Source organism: Nematostella vectensis, chromosome 7, assembly GCF_932526225.1.
Source record: "Nematostella vectensis chromosome 7, jaNemVect1.1, whole genome shotgun sequence".
In the NCBI taxonomy this organism is placed as follows: Eukaryota; Metazoa; Cnidaria; class Anthozoa; order Actiniaria; family Edwardsiidae; genus Nematostella; species Nematostella vectensis.
Window position 1 is genome coordinate 8,984,843 of NC_064040.1, and position 13,528 is coordinate 8,998,370.

Here is a 13,528-nt window from a genome sequence, read left to right on the forward strand (position 1 = left end):
TACCCCCTAGAGCCAGATCTAGACACCTCACCCCATAGAGCCAGATCTAGACACCTCACCCCCTAGAGCCAGATCTAGACACCTTACCCCATAGAGCCAGATCTAGACACCTCACCCCATAGAGCCAGATCTAGACACCTCACCCCATAGAGCCAGATCTAGACACCTCACCCCATAGAGCCAGATCTAGACACCTCACCCCCTAGAGCCAGATCTAGACACCTTACCCCCTAGAGCCAGATCTAGACACCTCACCCCATAGAGCCAGATCTAGACACCTCACCCCCTAGAGCCAGATCTAGACACCTCACCCCCTAGAGTCAGATCTAGACACCTTACCCCCTAGAGCCAGATCTAGACACCTCACCCCATAGAGCCAGATCTAGACACCTTACCCCATAGAGCCAGATCTAGACACCTCACCCCATAGAGCCAGATCTAGACACCTCACCCCCTAGAGCCAGATCTAGACACCTCACCCCCTAGAGCCAGATCTAGACACCTCACCCCCTAGGGCCAGATCTAGACACCTCACCCCATAAAGCCAGATCTAGACACCTCACCCCATAGAGCCCGATCTAGACACCTTACCCCATAGAGCCAGATCTAGACACCTCACCCCATAGAGCCAGATCTAGACACCTCACCCCATAGAGCCAGATCTAGACACCTCACCCCATAGAGCCAGATCTAGACACCTCACCCCCTAGAGCCAGATCTAGACACCTTACCCCCTAGAGCCAGATCTAGACACCTCACCCCATAGAGCCAGATCTAGACACCTCACCCCCTAGAGCCAGATCTAGACACCTCACCCCCTAGAGCCAGATCTAGACACCTCACCCCATAGAGCCAGATCTAGACACCTTACCCCCTAGAGTCAGATCTAGACACCTTACCCCCTAGAGCCAGATCTAGACACCTCACCCCATAGAGCCAGATCTAGACACCTTACCCCCTAGAGCCAGGTCTAGACACCTCACCCCATAGAGCCAGATCTAGACACCTCACCCCATAGAGCCAGATCTAGACACCTCACCCCCTAGAGCCAGATCTAGACACCTTACCCCCTAGAGCCAGATCTAGACACCTCACCCCATAGAGCCAGATCTAGACACCTCACCCCCTAGAGCCAGATCTAGACACCTCACCCCCTAGAGCCAGACCTAGACACCTCACCCCATAGAGCCAGATCTAGACACCTCACCCCCTAGAGTCAGATCTAGACACCTTACCCCCTAGAGCCAGATCTAGACACCTCACCCCATAGAGCCAGATCTAGACACCTTACCCCCTAGAGCCAGATCTAGACACCTCACCCCATAGAGCCAGATCTAGACACCTCACCCCCTAGAGTCAGATCTAGACACCTTACCCCCTAGAGCCAGATCTAGACACCTCACCCCCTAGGGCCAGATCTAGACACCTCACCCCATAAAGCCAGATCTAGACACCTCACCCCATAGAGCCAGATCTAGACACCTTACCCCCTAGAGCCAGATCTAGACACCTCACCCCATAGAGCCAGATCTAGACACCTCACCCCATAAAGCCAGATCTAGACACCTCACCCCATAGAGCCAGATCTAGACACCTCACCCCCTAGAGCCAGATCTAGACACCTCACCCCCTAGAGCCAGATCTAGACACCTTACCCCCTAGAGCCAGATCTAGACACCTTACCCCATAGAGCCAGATCTAGACACCTCACCCCCTAGAGCCAGATCTAGACACCTCCCCCCCTAGAGCCAGATCTAGACACCTCACCCCCTAGAGCCAGATCTAGACACCTTACCCCCTAGAGCCAGATCTAGACACCTCACCCCATAGAGCCAGATCTAGACACCTCACCCCCTAGAGCCAGATCTAGACACCTCACCCCCTAGAGCCAGATCTAGACACCTCACCCCATAGAGCCAGATCTAGACACCTTACCCCCTAGAGCCAGATCTAGACACCTTACCCCCTAGAGCCAGATCTAGACACCTCACCCCATAGAGCCAGATCTAGACACCTCACCCCATAGAGCCAGATCTAGACACCTCACCCCCTAGAGCCAGATCTAGACACCTTACCCCCTAGAGCCAGATCTAGACACCTCACCCCCTAGAGCCAGATCTAGACACCTCACCCCCTAGAGCCAGATCTAGACACCTCACCCCCTAGAGCCAGATCTAGACACCTCACCCCATAGAGCCAGATCTAGACACCTCACCCCCTAGAGTCAGATCTAGACACCTTACCCCCTAGAGCCAGATCTAGACACCTCACCCCATAGAGCCAGATCTAGACACCTTACCCCCTAGAGCCAGATCTAGACACCTCACCCCATAGAGCCAGATCTAGACACCTCACCCCCTAGAGTCAGATCTAGACACCTTACCCCCTAGAGCAAGATCTAGACACCTCACCCCATAGAGCCAGATCTAGATACCTCACCCCCTAGAGCCAGATCTAGACACCTCACCCCCTAGAGCCAGATCTAGACACCTTACCCCCTAGAGCCAGATCTAGACACCTCACCCCCTAGAGCCAGATCTAGACACCTCACCCCCTAGAGCCAGATCTAGACACCTCACCCCATAAAGCCAGATCTAGACACCTCACCCCATAGAGCCAGATCTAGACACCTTACCCCCTAGAGCCAGATCTAGACACCTCGCCCCCTAGAGCCAGATCTAGACACCTCACCCCCTAGAGTCAAATCTAGACACCTCACCCCCTAGAGCCAGATCTAGACACCACACCCCCTAGAGCCAGATCTAGACACCACACCCCATAGAGCCAGATCTAGACACCTCACCCCCTAGAGTCAAATCTAGACACCTCACCCCCTAGAGCCAGATCTAGACACCTCACCCCCTAGAGCCAGATCTAGACACCTCACCCCCTAGGGCCAGATCTAGACACCTTACCCCCTAGAGCCAGATCTAGACACCTCACCCCATAGAGCCAGATCTAGACACCTCACCCCCTAGAGCCAGATCTAGACACCTCACCCCCTAGAGCCAGATCTAGACACCTCACCCCCTAGAGCCAGATCTAGACACCTCACCCCCTAGAGCCAGATCTAGACACCTCACCCCATAGAGCCAGATCTAGACACCTCACCCCATAAAGCCAGATCTAGACACCTCACCCCATAGAGCCAGATCTAGACACCTCACCCCCTAGAGCCAGATCTAGACACCTCACCCCCTAGAGCCAGATCTAGACACCTTACCCCCTAGAGCCAGATCTAGACACCTCACCCCATAGAGCCAGATCTAGACACCTCACCCCCTAGAGCCAGATCTAGACACCTCACCCCCTAGAGCCAGATCTAGACACCTCACCCCCTAGAGCCAGATCTAGACACCTTACCCCCTAGAGCCAGATCTAGACACCTCACCCCATAGAGCCAGATCTAGACACCTCACCCCCTAGAGCCAGATCTAGACACCTCACCCCATAAAGCCAGATCTAGACACCTCACCCCATAGAGCCAGATCTAGACACCTTACCCCCTAGAGCCAGATCTAGACACCTCACCCCCTAGAGCCAGATCTAGACACCTCACCCCCTAGAGTCAAATCTAGACACCTCACCCCCTAGAGCCAGATCTAGACACCACACCCCCTAGAGCCAGATCTAGACACCACACCCCATAGAGCCAGATCTAGACACCTCACCCCCTAGAGTCAAATCTAGACACCTCACCCCCTAGAGCCAGATCTAGACACCTCACCCCCTAGAGCCAGATCTAGACACCTCACCCCCTAGGGCCAGATCTAGACACCTTACCCCCTAGAGCCAGATCTAGACACCTCACCCCATAGAGCCAGATCTAGACACCTCACCCCCTAGAGCCAGATCTAGACACCTCACCCCCTAGAGCCAGATCTAGACACCTCACCCCCTAGAGCCAGATCTAGACACCTCACCCCCTAGAGCCAGATCTAGACACCTCACCCCCTAGAGTTAGATCTAGACACCTCACCCCCTAGAGTCAAATCTAGACACCTCACCCCCTAGAGCCAGATCTAGACACCTCACCCCCTAGAGCCAAATCTAAAGCCAAAATTACCCTCAAAAAAGAAGCATAAAATATAACGTAATACATTTCCTAGCTCAGTTGCATTTGTTTAAATGAAAAAAAAAACATGCCATTGTTAATGTGTAATAGATTCTGATTCTTTTGTAGGGGCCAAAAATACATATTGTTAACAACGGAAAGGTAACTTTGAAATAAGTCTCTCTTTCTATTAGGCCCCCCACCCCTCTTTAACAGGGCCCACCCTGTTTTAAAAAAAGCCCCTCATTGAAAAAAATATAGATTTTGTTCTTGGTTCCGAACGACACATTACAGATGTATTGACACGGTTTTTGAGAACGGGAACAGAAAAACTTACCAGCACCCAAATGAGTACCCCCGCGATGATCACAGTGACTAGGAACAGCATGAAAATGGGCCAGCAGCTAAAGACCATCCTCTGCACCACGTTCCCCCTCTCACCCGGCAACTCCTTCACCGTGATGTACGCCACGCCCGGCGACTTGGCGATGGCCACGTATATATACGGAGGGTACGTGGTCTGCCCTTTGTACCCGGGCACTGGGAAAGCGATGTCTGTATAGTTGATGCTTGACGTGAGAGCCACTACGTTGCGTTTCTTCGCCAGGTTTCCGGCGCTGTCGCGTAGGAAGTCAACCCTGGAGGTGCCAAAACCGTTGACGCAGTCGGAGCAGCACAAAGCGATGGCATCCGCGAGGATTTGAGGCAAGAACCCATCCAGATTTGTTTCACTTATGTTCACGTATGGGGGGAAGTTGTACCACGATGTCGTGAAAACAGGGGGGCACCTGCAAGTTTCTAAGGGTGGAGAAAAGCATGTTATTAGTATGTTTTATCATCCCATATCAAGAAAATCGAGCCAAAAATTGTCGTTTTTGCCAAACGCGATCACTTCCATATAAGGAAACAAATATATTCCTTATTTGAAAAATCTGCATGATTCTTGTAATTTTTTAAGGTGAGCGTACCCCAGGGGCTTCGTAAACTTAACGACTTGTAACCAGAAGAAAAAAAAACAGTTACTGTGACCGTCTTTAGTTTGTTGAGAAGGTCCCTGGAACGAAATTAAGTTTCCTCGGTACCAGACCCCAAAACGACAACGTTTTCTTCATATGATTGACGTTGACATGAGGGCGTCTCTTTAAGCCCAGTGCAAACAGTGCTAGCATAAGGGCGTCTCCTTAAGCCCAGTGCAAACAGCGCTAGCACCAATCAGTATTGCAAGGCCGACAGTGCGGAATAACGTATGCGCATGTGCGGGCTCTGGCGAAAACAAAAATAATCGTAGTGTTGAATCGTTCGAGTAAAGTTACGAAAGGCTGACTTCAGTCGCTGTTTTGACTAACTGTACAGCATTAAAACTATCGTGTACAAAAGATGACAGGAAAATTATAGCCTTAGCTTTTCGCTAGTTGGAATTTGCCAAAATATGGCAGTTCGCCCGTAAAAAGCCACCATTTCCAAACAAAAAGGCTGGTTTAACAGCGCGGAACTGGAAATAGTCTTGCGTTTCTCAGCACTGGCTACTATTTAGTGCAAGAAAACAGGTCGAGCATAGCTTGTCAAGCAATGCCAGCTGTTATGTTTTGTCTTGTTTGATAACTCTGCGCTATATTTATGGGAACCCTATGTACATCCGGGACCCGCTAATGGAGATGTTTTTTTAAATGGGCATCATCATGGTACTGCGCATGTCTGGAGTCAGTGTTTATTGTAGGTTTTAAATTGTCTACCGACAGTTGAACTTTAAGCTGTCAATGCCTTGTTAAAAAAATATGCAATATTTTATTAAAAACTATGTTTATTGACAGTTTGTGGTCATTTCGTTTGAATTTAATCTCCCAAATGTACCAAAGGCTCATAAGTCAATATTAGAATTTGACTGAAATTCATTGCGTCCGGGCCGGAGAGCTATTGCAAAGCTCTTCCCATGACACTGCCCCTTAAAAGTTTACTCAGAATCTGTCAATAGTTAAATATAACGCTCACTGAGAGTGCTACACTAAAAAGCTAAAATAACAACGGCTAGCAAAGCTGGCTCGTTTTAGAAAGTCTGTTACTAAAGGTTTAATCTAGAATATCAATCAAGATTTTAAGGATATCTGTTTTCATAATATTAGGCGTTTTAAAGCTCATAGCAATTCTTATTTTGTGCCGCTTAAACGTAAGGAAATGTTTTACTTTCAATACATATCTATGTTAAAACTGATAAAGAAAAATAGACAAAGCCTAATCCCTTACCAGCCATCACCTCGGCCCTAGGTCCTTCCCCGACCTTTGTGAACGCAGTGACCTGGACTCGATAAATGGAATCCTTCCTCAGGTTGACAAGCGTTGTGGAGAACTCCGTGGTCCTGAAGGTCAAATTCATCGCGGGCTCGTCTACAGGACGCCCGTTGGTGACGACCCTCTTGTAGTAGAGTCGGTAGCCGAGTAAGATGCCGTTAATGAGCTCGATTGGAATTCGGCCCCACCACACAGGGATCCAGTAGGGATCGCTTTTATTCGTGACTCGCAGATCAGCTGGGATGCCATCTGGCGCTGAAAGAGATAGCGATGGCTTAAATAGGGGCTAATTTGATGAGTCTCGTACAGTAGCGAGTCTGGGGGGGGGGGGGGGTTAAAACTCCCACTTGGATGCATACCGTAATCAAATCCTTATATCTCTAATTGGTATTTTGGATAGAGTTTCTTTTTAGGTATTTCCCCCAAATCACTCTATTTGGTTTGCATTTATAGACAAAACTACCTTCAAAAATAAGGTCTCAGCATAAATATAGACCCGGCCCTCTCGTGTGCCACGGTTAATTAATTAATTCGCCATAAGGGGATAAGAGGGAGACATGAGCCAGGACAGTTATGCCTAGTGCACACTAGCAACATAACGACATAACAACATAGCGCGCGCACTCGAGACATAAGGACATGGACATAATGACATGTTTTTTCTCTTATGTCGTTATGTTCATGTCATTACGTTGGGCTTATGTCAAAATGTCGAAACCATTCACACTTGAACATATATGAATATAAGGGTGCACGCGCCTGTGTCATTATGTCGTTATGTCACTAGTGTGCACCAGGCATTATAAATCCTAAATAAATCTTGATCATTTTCTGCTGCTTGGTATATTATTGGGAGAACCAAGTCTACACTTTTTAATGCGCAGGTACAGGTATCATATGTAAAACAGATGGGTTTTTTTCCAATTCTTCAAAACAAGGAACATCTTTTAACTGCGGGGAGAGGGGGAGGGGGTTCTCTCACCCTCAGCAACCCGCCTGTAAGAGAAACTTTAATCTCCATGCGAAAACAGTGCGTGCAAATACTTTTAGTTTGGTGTTAGTAGGCTAACTTAGATTTTCATCCAGGACTTCAAAAGAAAACAATGGGTGCCCTTTTCAGTTATATAACACGGAAAAAACTCTGACAATATTCACTTATTCATACAGGCGGTAAAATGCGTTTTGATTGCAGATCGCTGCCGCCATCTTGCGGTTTTCTCTGCGATAAAAACGGTCCGCCGCCTACAAACCTCCTCTAATACTCTAATATTATTCATCTCCGTATCCTTACCATCTTGTGGTGTCGAGACTACTATATCCTGGGAGATATTCGCGTTCCCTTTCGCTGTAAATCCTATCACTTTTACCGAGTAGGTCGAAAACTTTTTGAGCCCCGACAAGGTCACGCTTGTCTGGGTCGGTGGAACCACGACCATCTCATATCCGTCCAGCGGTTCACCAGAAATGGCGCGTCTCTTCCTGCTCTCCTTGCTATTCATGCTGTTATATTTGTAGTATACTTTGTAACCTAAGAGATCACCATTCTTCTCGTCATCCGTCAGCTCTTCCCACTGCACGATCAAATCTGTTGTTCGCTCGGTGGATTCGCGGACCACTACGTCTTCACTTGGTATGCTATCAGGTACTAGTGGAGAGGAAAGACATAAGCTAAGAGCTCTTCAAAACCTTGTTTGCATAATCATTACTGCTCTCGTCGTCAACATCACAGTAGCGACAACAACAACAATTCTGAGGTATCTAGCCTGATACCTCAGAAGGCACAACAAAGCTAGGCTCCATATCAAGTACCCCCTTGAGTGTATTGTTAGTAAGCATTGTAAGCACTGTCACTGGGGGTGGTCACTGCCAGAGGGTTTATTGCGTCCCCGGTGGTTCTTTAACGTCCCTCGATTCAGTATAAAGCAGTGCAGCTTGAATAGACGGCATCTCCTGTTTAAAGTCCTTATCCGAGAAGACTGAAAACGCGGGAGAATAACTCCAACTCACTTGTGACGCATATTCGAATCAAGGCAGCAACCCGCGAAATTCCCCAGTCAGTGCCAGGATTCAAACCTGTTCCACAGCGGTGAGAGGCCGACGCGCAAAAGGCCACCTGGGCTTCCACCACCACCAACAAAAACGACAACAAAAACAACAACAGCAGCACCAGCAGCAGCAACAACAAGCCCAATACACCAATATCAGCAAAGGTAACGACAACAATATCCCTCACCATCCTCGTCCGTCTTGATGACTATCTCTGATGAAATGTTTCCCTCGAATCGATTCACCCCCTGGATCCAAAACCTATACTCGGTGAACTCGTTTAGCCCGGTCACCAATGCTTCTGACTGATCCGGAGGTACGTCTAGCTTGCTGATATAGAGAGAGCCTTGAGCTTCGTAGGAGATGCGGTACAGCCTCAACGCACCCCTCAGTGTCTCAGGAGGTATGGGCGTCCAGTAGAGCTTAACGGCGACTGAACTAGCAAAATGGCCACGGAAATCCTCCGGCGGGTAGGCAGGAGCTGTGGGGTGAATATAGGGCAGATAGATAATCATACAGATAACATCGTTAGCCTTACTTGGGCGATCACGCATCTAGACCGGCGTTGTCTGAGCCGACAATTTATTTTTTAAAGAGAGGGGGGGGGGGGGATTAAGCGTCACTACATGACCAAAAAATATCCTGTGCACCTATTTCCATGATTGTTAGCACCAATTACCATGTTCTTATCATGTTCTTAAAATTTGGTGAAATCTCAGGCTGGACGTTCTTATAAAAAGACAACATTGAAATATGAACGGTAGCAGCAGTACCGCGATTTTCAATATTTTAGAACAATTACGGGAGGTGATCAGTCGTGAAAATATTTGGGCTAGTTACTGGATTGACTGGAGACTGACTGAGAGGTTGGTAACCCTGTGGCAGAAGTACCGCGATTTTCAATATCCTGAGAACCCTCGTAAACTATTTCCAACTGCCAAAAGGCTTTGTGGCTTCCGCCATTCAAACTAACAGATTTATATATGGTGCTTATTGATTGGCCATGACCCTGTCCTGCAAAGAAATCGCGTGATAGGAAGCCATTTCAGTGCTGGCCAATGAAAACGTTTCAAGAACTTTAAAGACCGATTTCACAGGAAAATGCCGGCGAGAGTTCGCATAATATTACAAACCGCGAGTACATCACCGTTAGTGCAAAACAGGTCTATAAATTTGTTTCCAACAAAAGTTATAGTAACTGCTGACATAGCGACTCCACTACCAGAACTACCGAGCGATTTAAATTCAATAGGAACAAATTTTGTCGGTTTCTATGAAACATTAGCGCAAATATGTGAAAATGTGTGCGTGTTTTTGACGATGATTCGTAACCTGATAAAGGATTTTCGCGCCAAAATGCCAGGCGAGCTGGCATAGCAACTGCATCGATATACCGACCAAATATCCAAGCACCTTCATAACTTTGAATAAAGCTAAACAAAGAGCCTGCTTAATCAACGCCCTTGTAAAGATACCCAAAGAGCCAATACCTGCTTCATCTGTAGTTACTTCAATCTCCGAAGTCCAGGGACCAACTCCTTTTAACGTGAAAGCAGCGACTTGCATCGTGTAGAGTGTGAGCGGCCACAGATCATCCACGGTCCAGACCTCTGCGCTGCTATCGTTAACCTGAATGATATCCCAAGGGGACTCGGGCGAAGAGCTTTCCTTGTACTGGATCAAGTAGCCGAGTATCACGCCGTTTTGGTGGTCGGTAGGGACTGGGCTCCAGGTAATATTGATCGCGCTCTTGCTGATGTTGTTTCCGGCGAAAAGCTGCGGTGGAGCCGATGGTACTGCAATCAATGATTTCAAAGACAGTAATTTTAAATTATTGACGAATAAGCTAAGTAATTTATAACTATTTTAAGGAACTCCCTAGATCTCTAGATTTCGGTGAAGGTTCCACCACTAAGCATTCCCCAAAGCCTTCAGGGCCGATCATAACCTTCCACCTCCAATAAGACAGACATTTCAAATCCCTCTTATAGCTCTTTTTCCGGAGTCTTGACAAAAACTTTTCTTCTAAGCCTACCCCTCTCTAGACAGTCGAGTACCCTTAATTCCCCATCTTGCCACTATCAGTTCTACCCCTCCTCGAAACGGGAAGTCCATTTACCCTACCCCTCTAGACAGGCAAGCCCTTTACAGCCCTACCCATTCATGACAGGCAAGCTCCTTACAACGCTTTCCCCTTTGGACAGGTTAGCCTTCCTACCATCCTACCCCCATACAGACAAGCAAGCCCCGTTACTACTATACCCCTTACCACCCCCACCCCCCTAGACAGGCTACCCCCCTTACCCCCCAACCCTCCCTAGACAGGCTACCCCTTTACCCCTTAACCATCCTACCCCAGGGACAGGCTACCCCCCCCCCCCACCCCTTAGCCCTCCCCCACTAGACAGGCTACCCCTTTACCATCCTACCCCATAGACAGGCTACCCCCCTTACCATCCTGATCCGTTGTGCACATCACCTCTGCACTCGGGCCGCCCCCCTTCTCGTTGAACGCTGCCACCGTTACATTGTATTCTACGAACTTCTCCAAACTCGTCAAACTCCAAATAAGAGAAATCACCGGAAGCTCGATTTTCTCCGACTTAAGTTCCCCTCTATGGTCAGCTCTCTTATATGTTACGTTGTAACCAAGCACTACGCCGTGCTCATAGTAACTGTCAATCAAAGGTTGCCAAGCGACGCGGAGGGATGTGGAACTGGTGTTGTAGCACGTGAGGTTCGAAGGTGTTCGGGAGGGACCTGGGACAAAAGATCGCGTATTATTTCAATTAAGATACAATCAGCTACAGTAAGCTCTCATAGGCTACTAACTCTGGAATAGAGGTGGTAGCCTATGACCCTCTTTCACGCGAGCCAGAATGTCGAGGGCAAAGAGAGTCCTAGGTCTGGACTAACATTACAATCTAAGTTTGGGGAGTGCGCGCGCATACTGACGCGAAGCGTGCGTGTACCCATGTAATAACACATTGACCCTTGACCAATCAGAGCGCGCGATTACCAGTGTCGTTGTATATACGTTGGTTGCTAAAATTAAGATTTCTCGAATTAAGACTGAATTGAAGTCTATAAAACACCAAGAAATGCTTTGGTGGTTTCCCTTTCGCCCATAAGGTAAACCCACTCCCTTGGGAACAATGAAAACCGCCCAATTACAGCTATTCGCTAAGAGTAAACTTGTGTTTACGCAGAGGCGGACCCAGAATTTTATATAAAGGGAGGAATTATAATACACACCAATTTGATAATAAATTTTTTGCATCTTAGACTAAGTTCAAACGTCGTATTACCCATGAGTAGTATTCAATGTAAACGAATCAAGTCCATTGTCCCATTTCATTTGCATTAAAACGGCTCGTATGGATAATACGACGTTTAAACTTAGCCCTACAAGACATGACTTTTTCTTTTTTTTCGTTTAAAAATGGGGGTGGAAAACCCTAGTGGTCGATTTTGAGAGCTTACAGTCACTGTGATTTTCATTGCTCTGCGAATAATCTATTCAACAATTTCAAACTGCTAACTAAAAGAATCGAGCTACTTACGCGCGGAGTCTGTTCTTATTGCTAACTGGTGTTTTTCCCCATGTCCGAACTCGTTGTAACCGCGCACATCCACTCTGTACTGTGTGAAAATCCGAAGCTCTGTGAAAGTCGCATTCCGCTTGTCACTTCGTACTGTCCTGGAGTCCACGAGTTTCCCATTTCCAGAGTTCACCTCTACTGGACTACTTTTATCCTCCGTAACAAAGTACAACTCGACTTTGTATCCTAGCAGGGGTCCGTAAAGCTTCTCTCTCGGGATGGCGTCCCAGTCCACGCTCATGCTTGTACTGTTGGTGGTATAGCGAGCATCTGGAACCCTCCCTGGCTCTGACGATAGACAACAGTAGACAACAGTGATGTATGCTAAGTGCATGGTAAAATAAGGGCGATAGACAACGGAAATGTATGCCAAGAACGTGACAAAAAAGGAACCCTCCCTGGCTCTGGCGACAGACAACAGTAATGTTTGCTAAGTGCGTGGTAAAAAAAGGGCGGATATAGCTAGCATTTGAAACCCTCCCTGGGTCTGGAGATAGACAACAGTAATGTATGCTTTGGGCGCTGCAGCACTGATCCTTCGGGTTCAAACTGTTACCTGTTCCATTAGTTCTGATAAGCACTTCCTCTAAACTGACCACCCCTTCGCCTTTGCTCGTCGTAGCCGTCATGTTAAACCTGTACAACGTGTAGATCCCCAAGGACGTGACCTCGTACTCCCTCGCCTTCGGATCGGCGATGACCACTCGTTTGGTCTGCTCGCTCTCGAGAAACTCGTCATCCAGGTTGGCGGCTTTCAGGTGGACGACGAATCCCGTGAGGACGCCGAGCACGTTGCGGTCCGTGTCGTTAAACGCCCAATGAAGCTTGATGGATGTGGCGCTTGTGTTATATCCCGTGATGCTGTGCGGGGATACTACAGGGACTGTAAAATCAAACATGAGAAACCCCACAGACTTCATACCCTATTAAGTATCCGACATCCATGCAAGAACTAGGCAAAGTCCCATTGTCCTGCGGCAAAAAACTTTACCAGCATATAATATTGTTTGTACTAAACACACAGGCACAAGAATATAGTGAGATTTCGGAAATTACATGAAATTACATGGAACATGTGCTCCCTAATATACCAAATTTCGAAACAAAGGCATTTTTGATATACAAGCGTGCATAAGCCGTTAGGATGCCTAGTTCTAGCACGGAGCATTACTTAATATTATAATAGTATAAGCTTAAACAATATCATCCAGTAGATTAGATTAGATTAGATTATATTTGTCTAATCATCCCCATTACACATAGTAATAAATCCTAAAAATCAAATATCCAAAAACGTTAGGCAGCATTTAGCTTTAAGTGTAAATTATGTTGTAAATTTGTGTTTCGACCAACCAAATTTCGAAACAAAGGCATTTTTGATATACAAGCGTGCATATGCCGTTAGGATGCCTAGTTCTAGCACGGAGCATTACTTAATATTATAATATTATAAGCTGAAACAATAATATCCAGTGTTTTGGAAGTCACGGAAGAGGGGTTTGGCAGGTTGGTAGCCAGAATTCATATCGCTGTACTTGCT

At 47.5% G+C, this 13,528-nt stretch overlaps 1 protein-coding gene across 1 annotated transcript in view; it reads right to left on the reverse strand.

The window, feature by feature from the left end:
* The window catches only part of LOC5512975, a 51,851-nt gene that overhangs the window by 10,194 nt on the left and 28,129 nt on the right, over nucleotides 1-13,528 (reverse strand). Inside the window, exons 25-32 of the mRNA XM_048730239.1 lie at nucleotides 12,545-12,871; nucleotides 11,950-12,276; nucleotides 10,841-11,146; nucleotides 9,877-10,182; nucleotides 8,574-8,867; nucleotides 7,632-7,985; nucleotides 6,296-6,595; nucleotides 4,392-4,852 (exon numbers count right to left, since the gene is read on the reverse strand). Of these exons, the coding sequence (XP_048586196.1) occupies nucleotides 4,392-4,852; nucleotides 6,296-6,595; nucleotides 7,632-7,985; nucleotides 8,574-8,867; nucleotides 9,877-10,182; nucleotides 10,841-11,146; nucleotides 11,950-12,276; nucleotides 12,545-12,871 (2,675 nt within the window). The remainder of the gene's footprint in view (nucleotides 1-4,391; nucleotides 4,853-6,295; nucleotides 6,596-7,631; nucleotides 7,986-8,573; nucleotides 8,868-9,876; nucleotides 10,183-10,840; nucleotides 11,147-11,949; nucleotides 12,277-12,544; nucleotides 12,872-13,528) is intronic.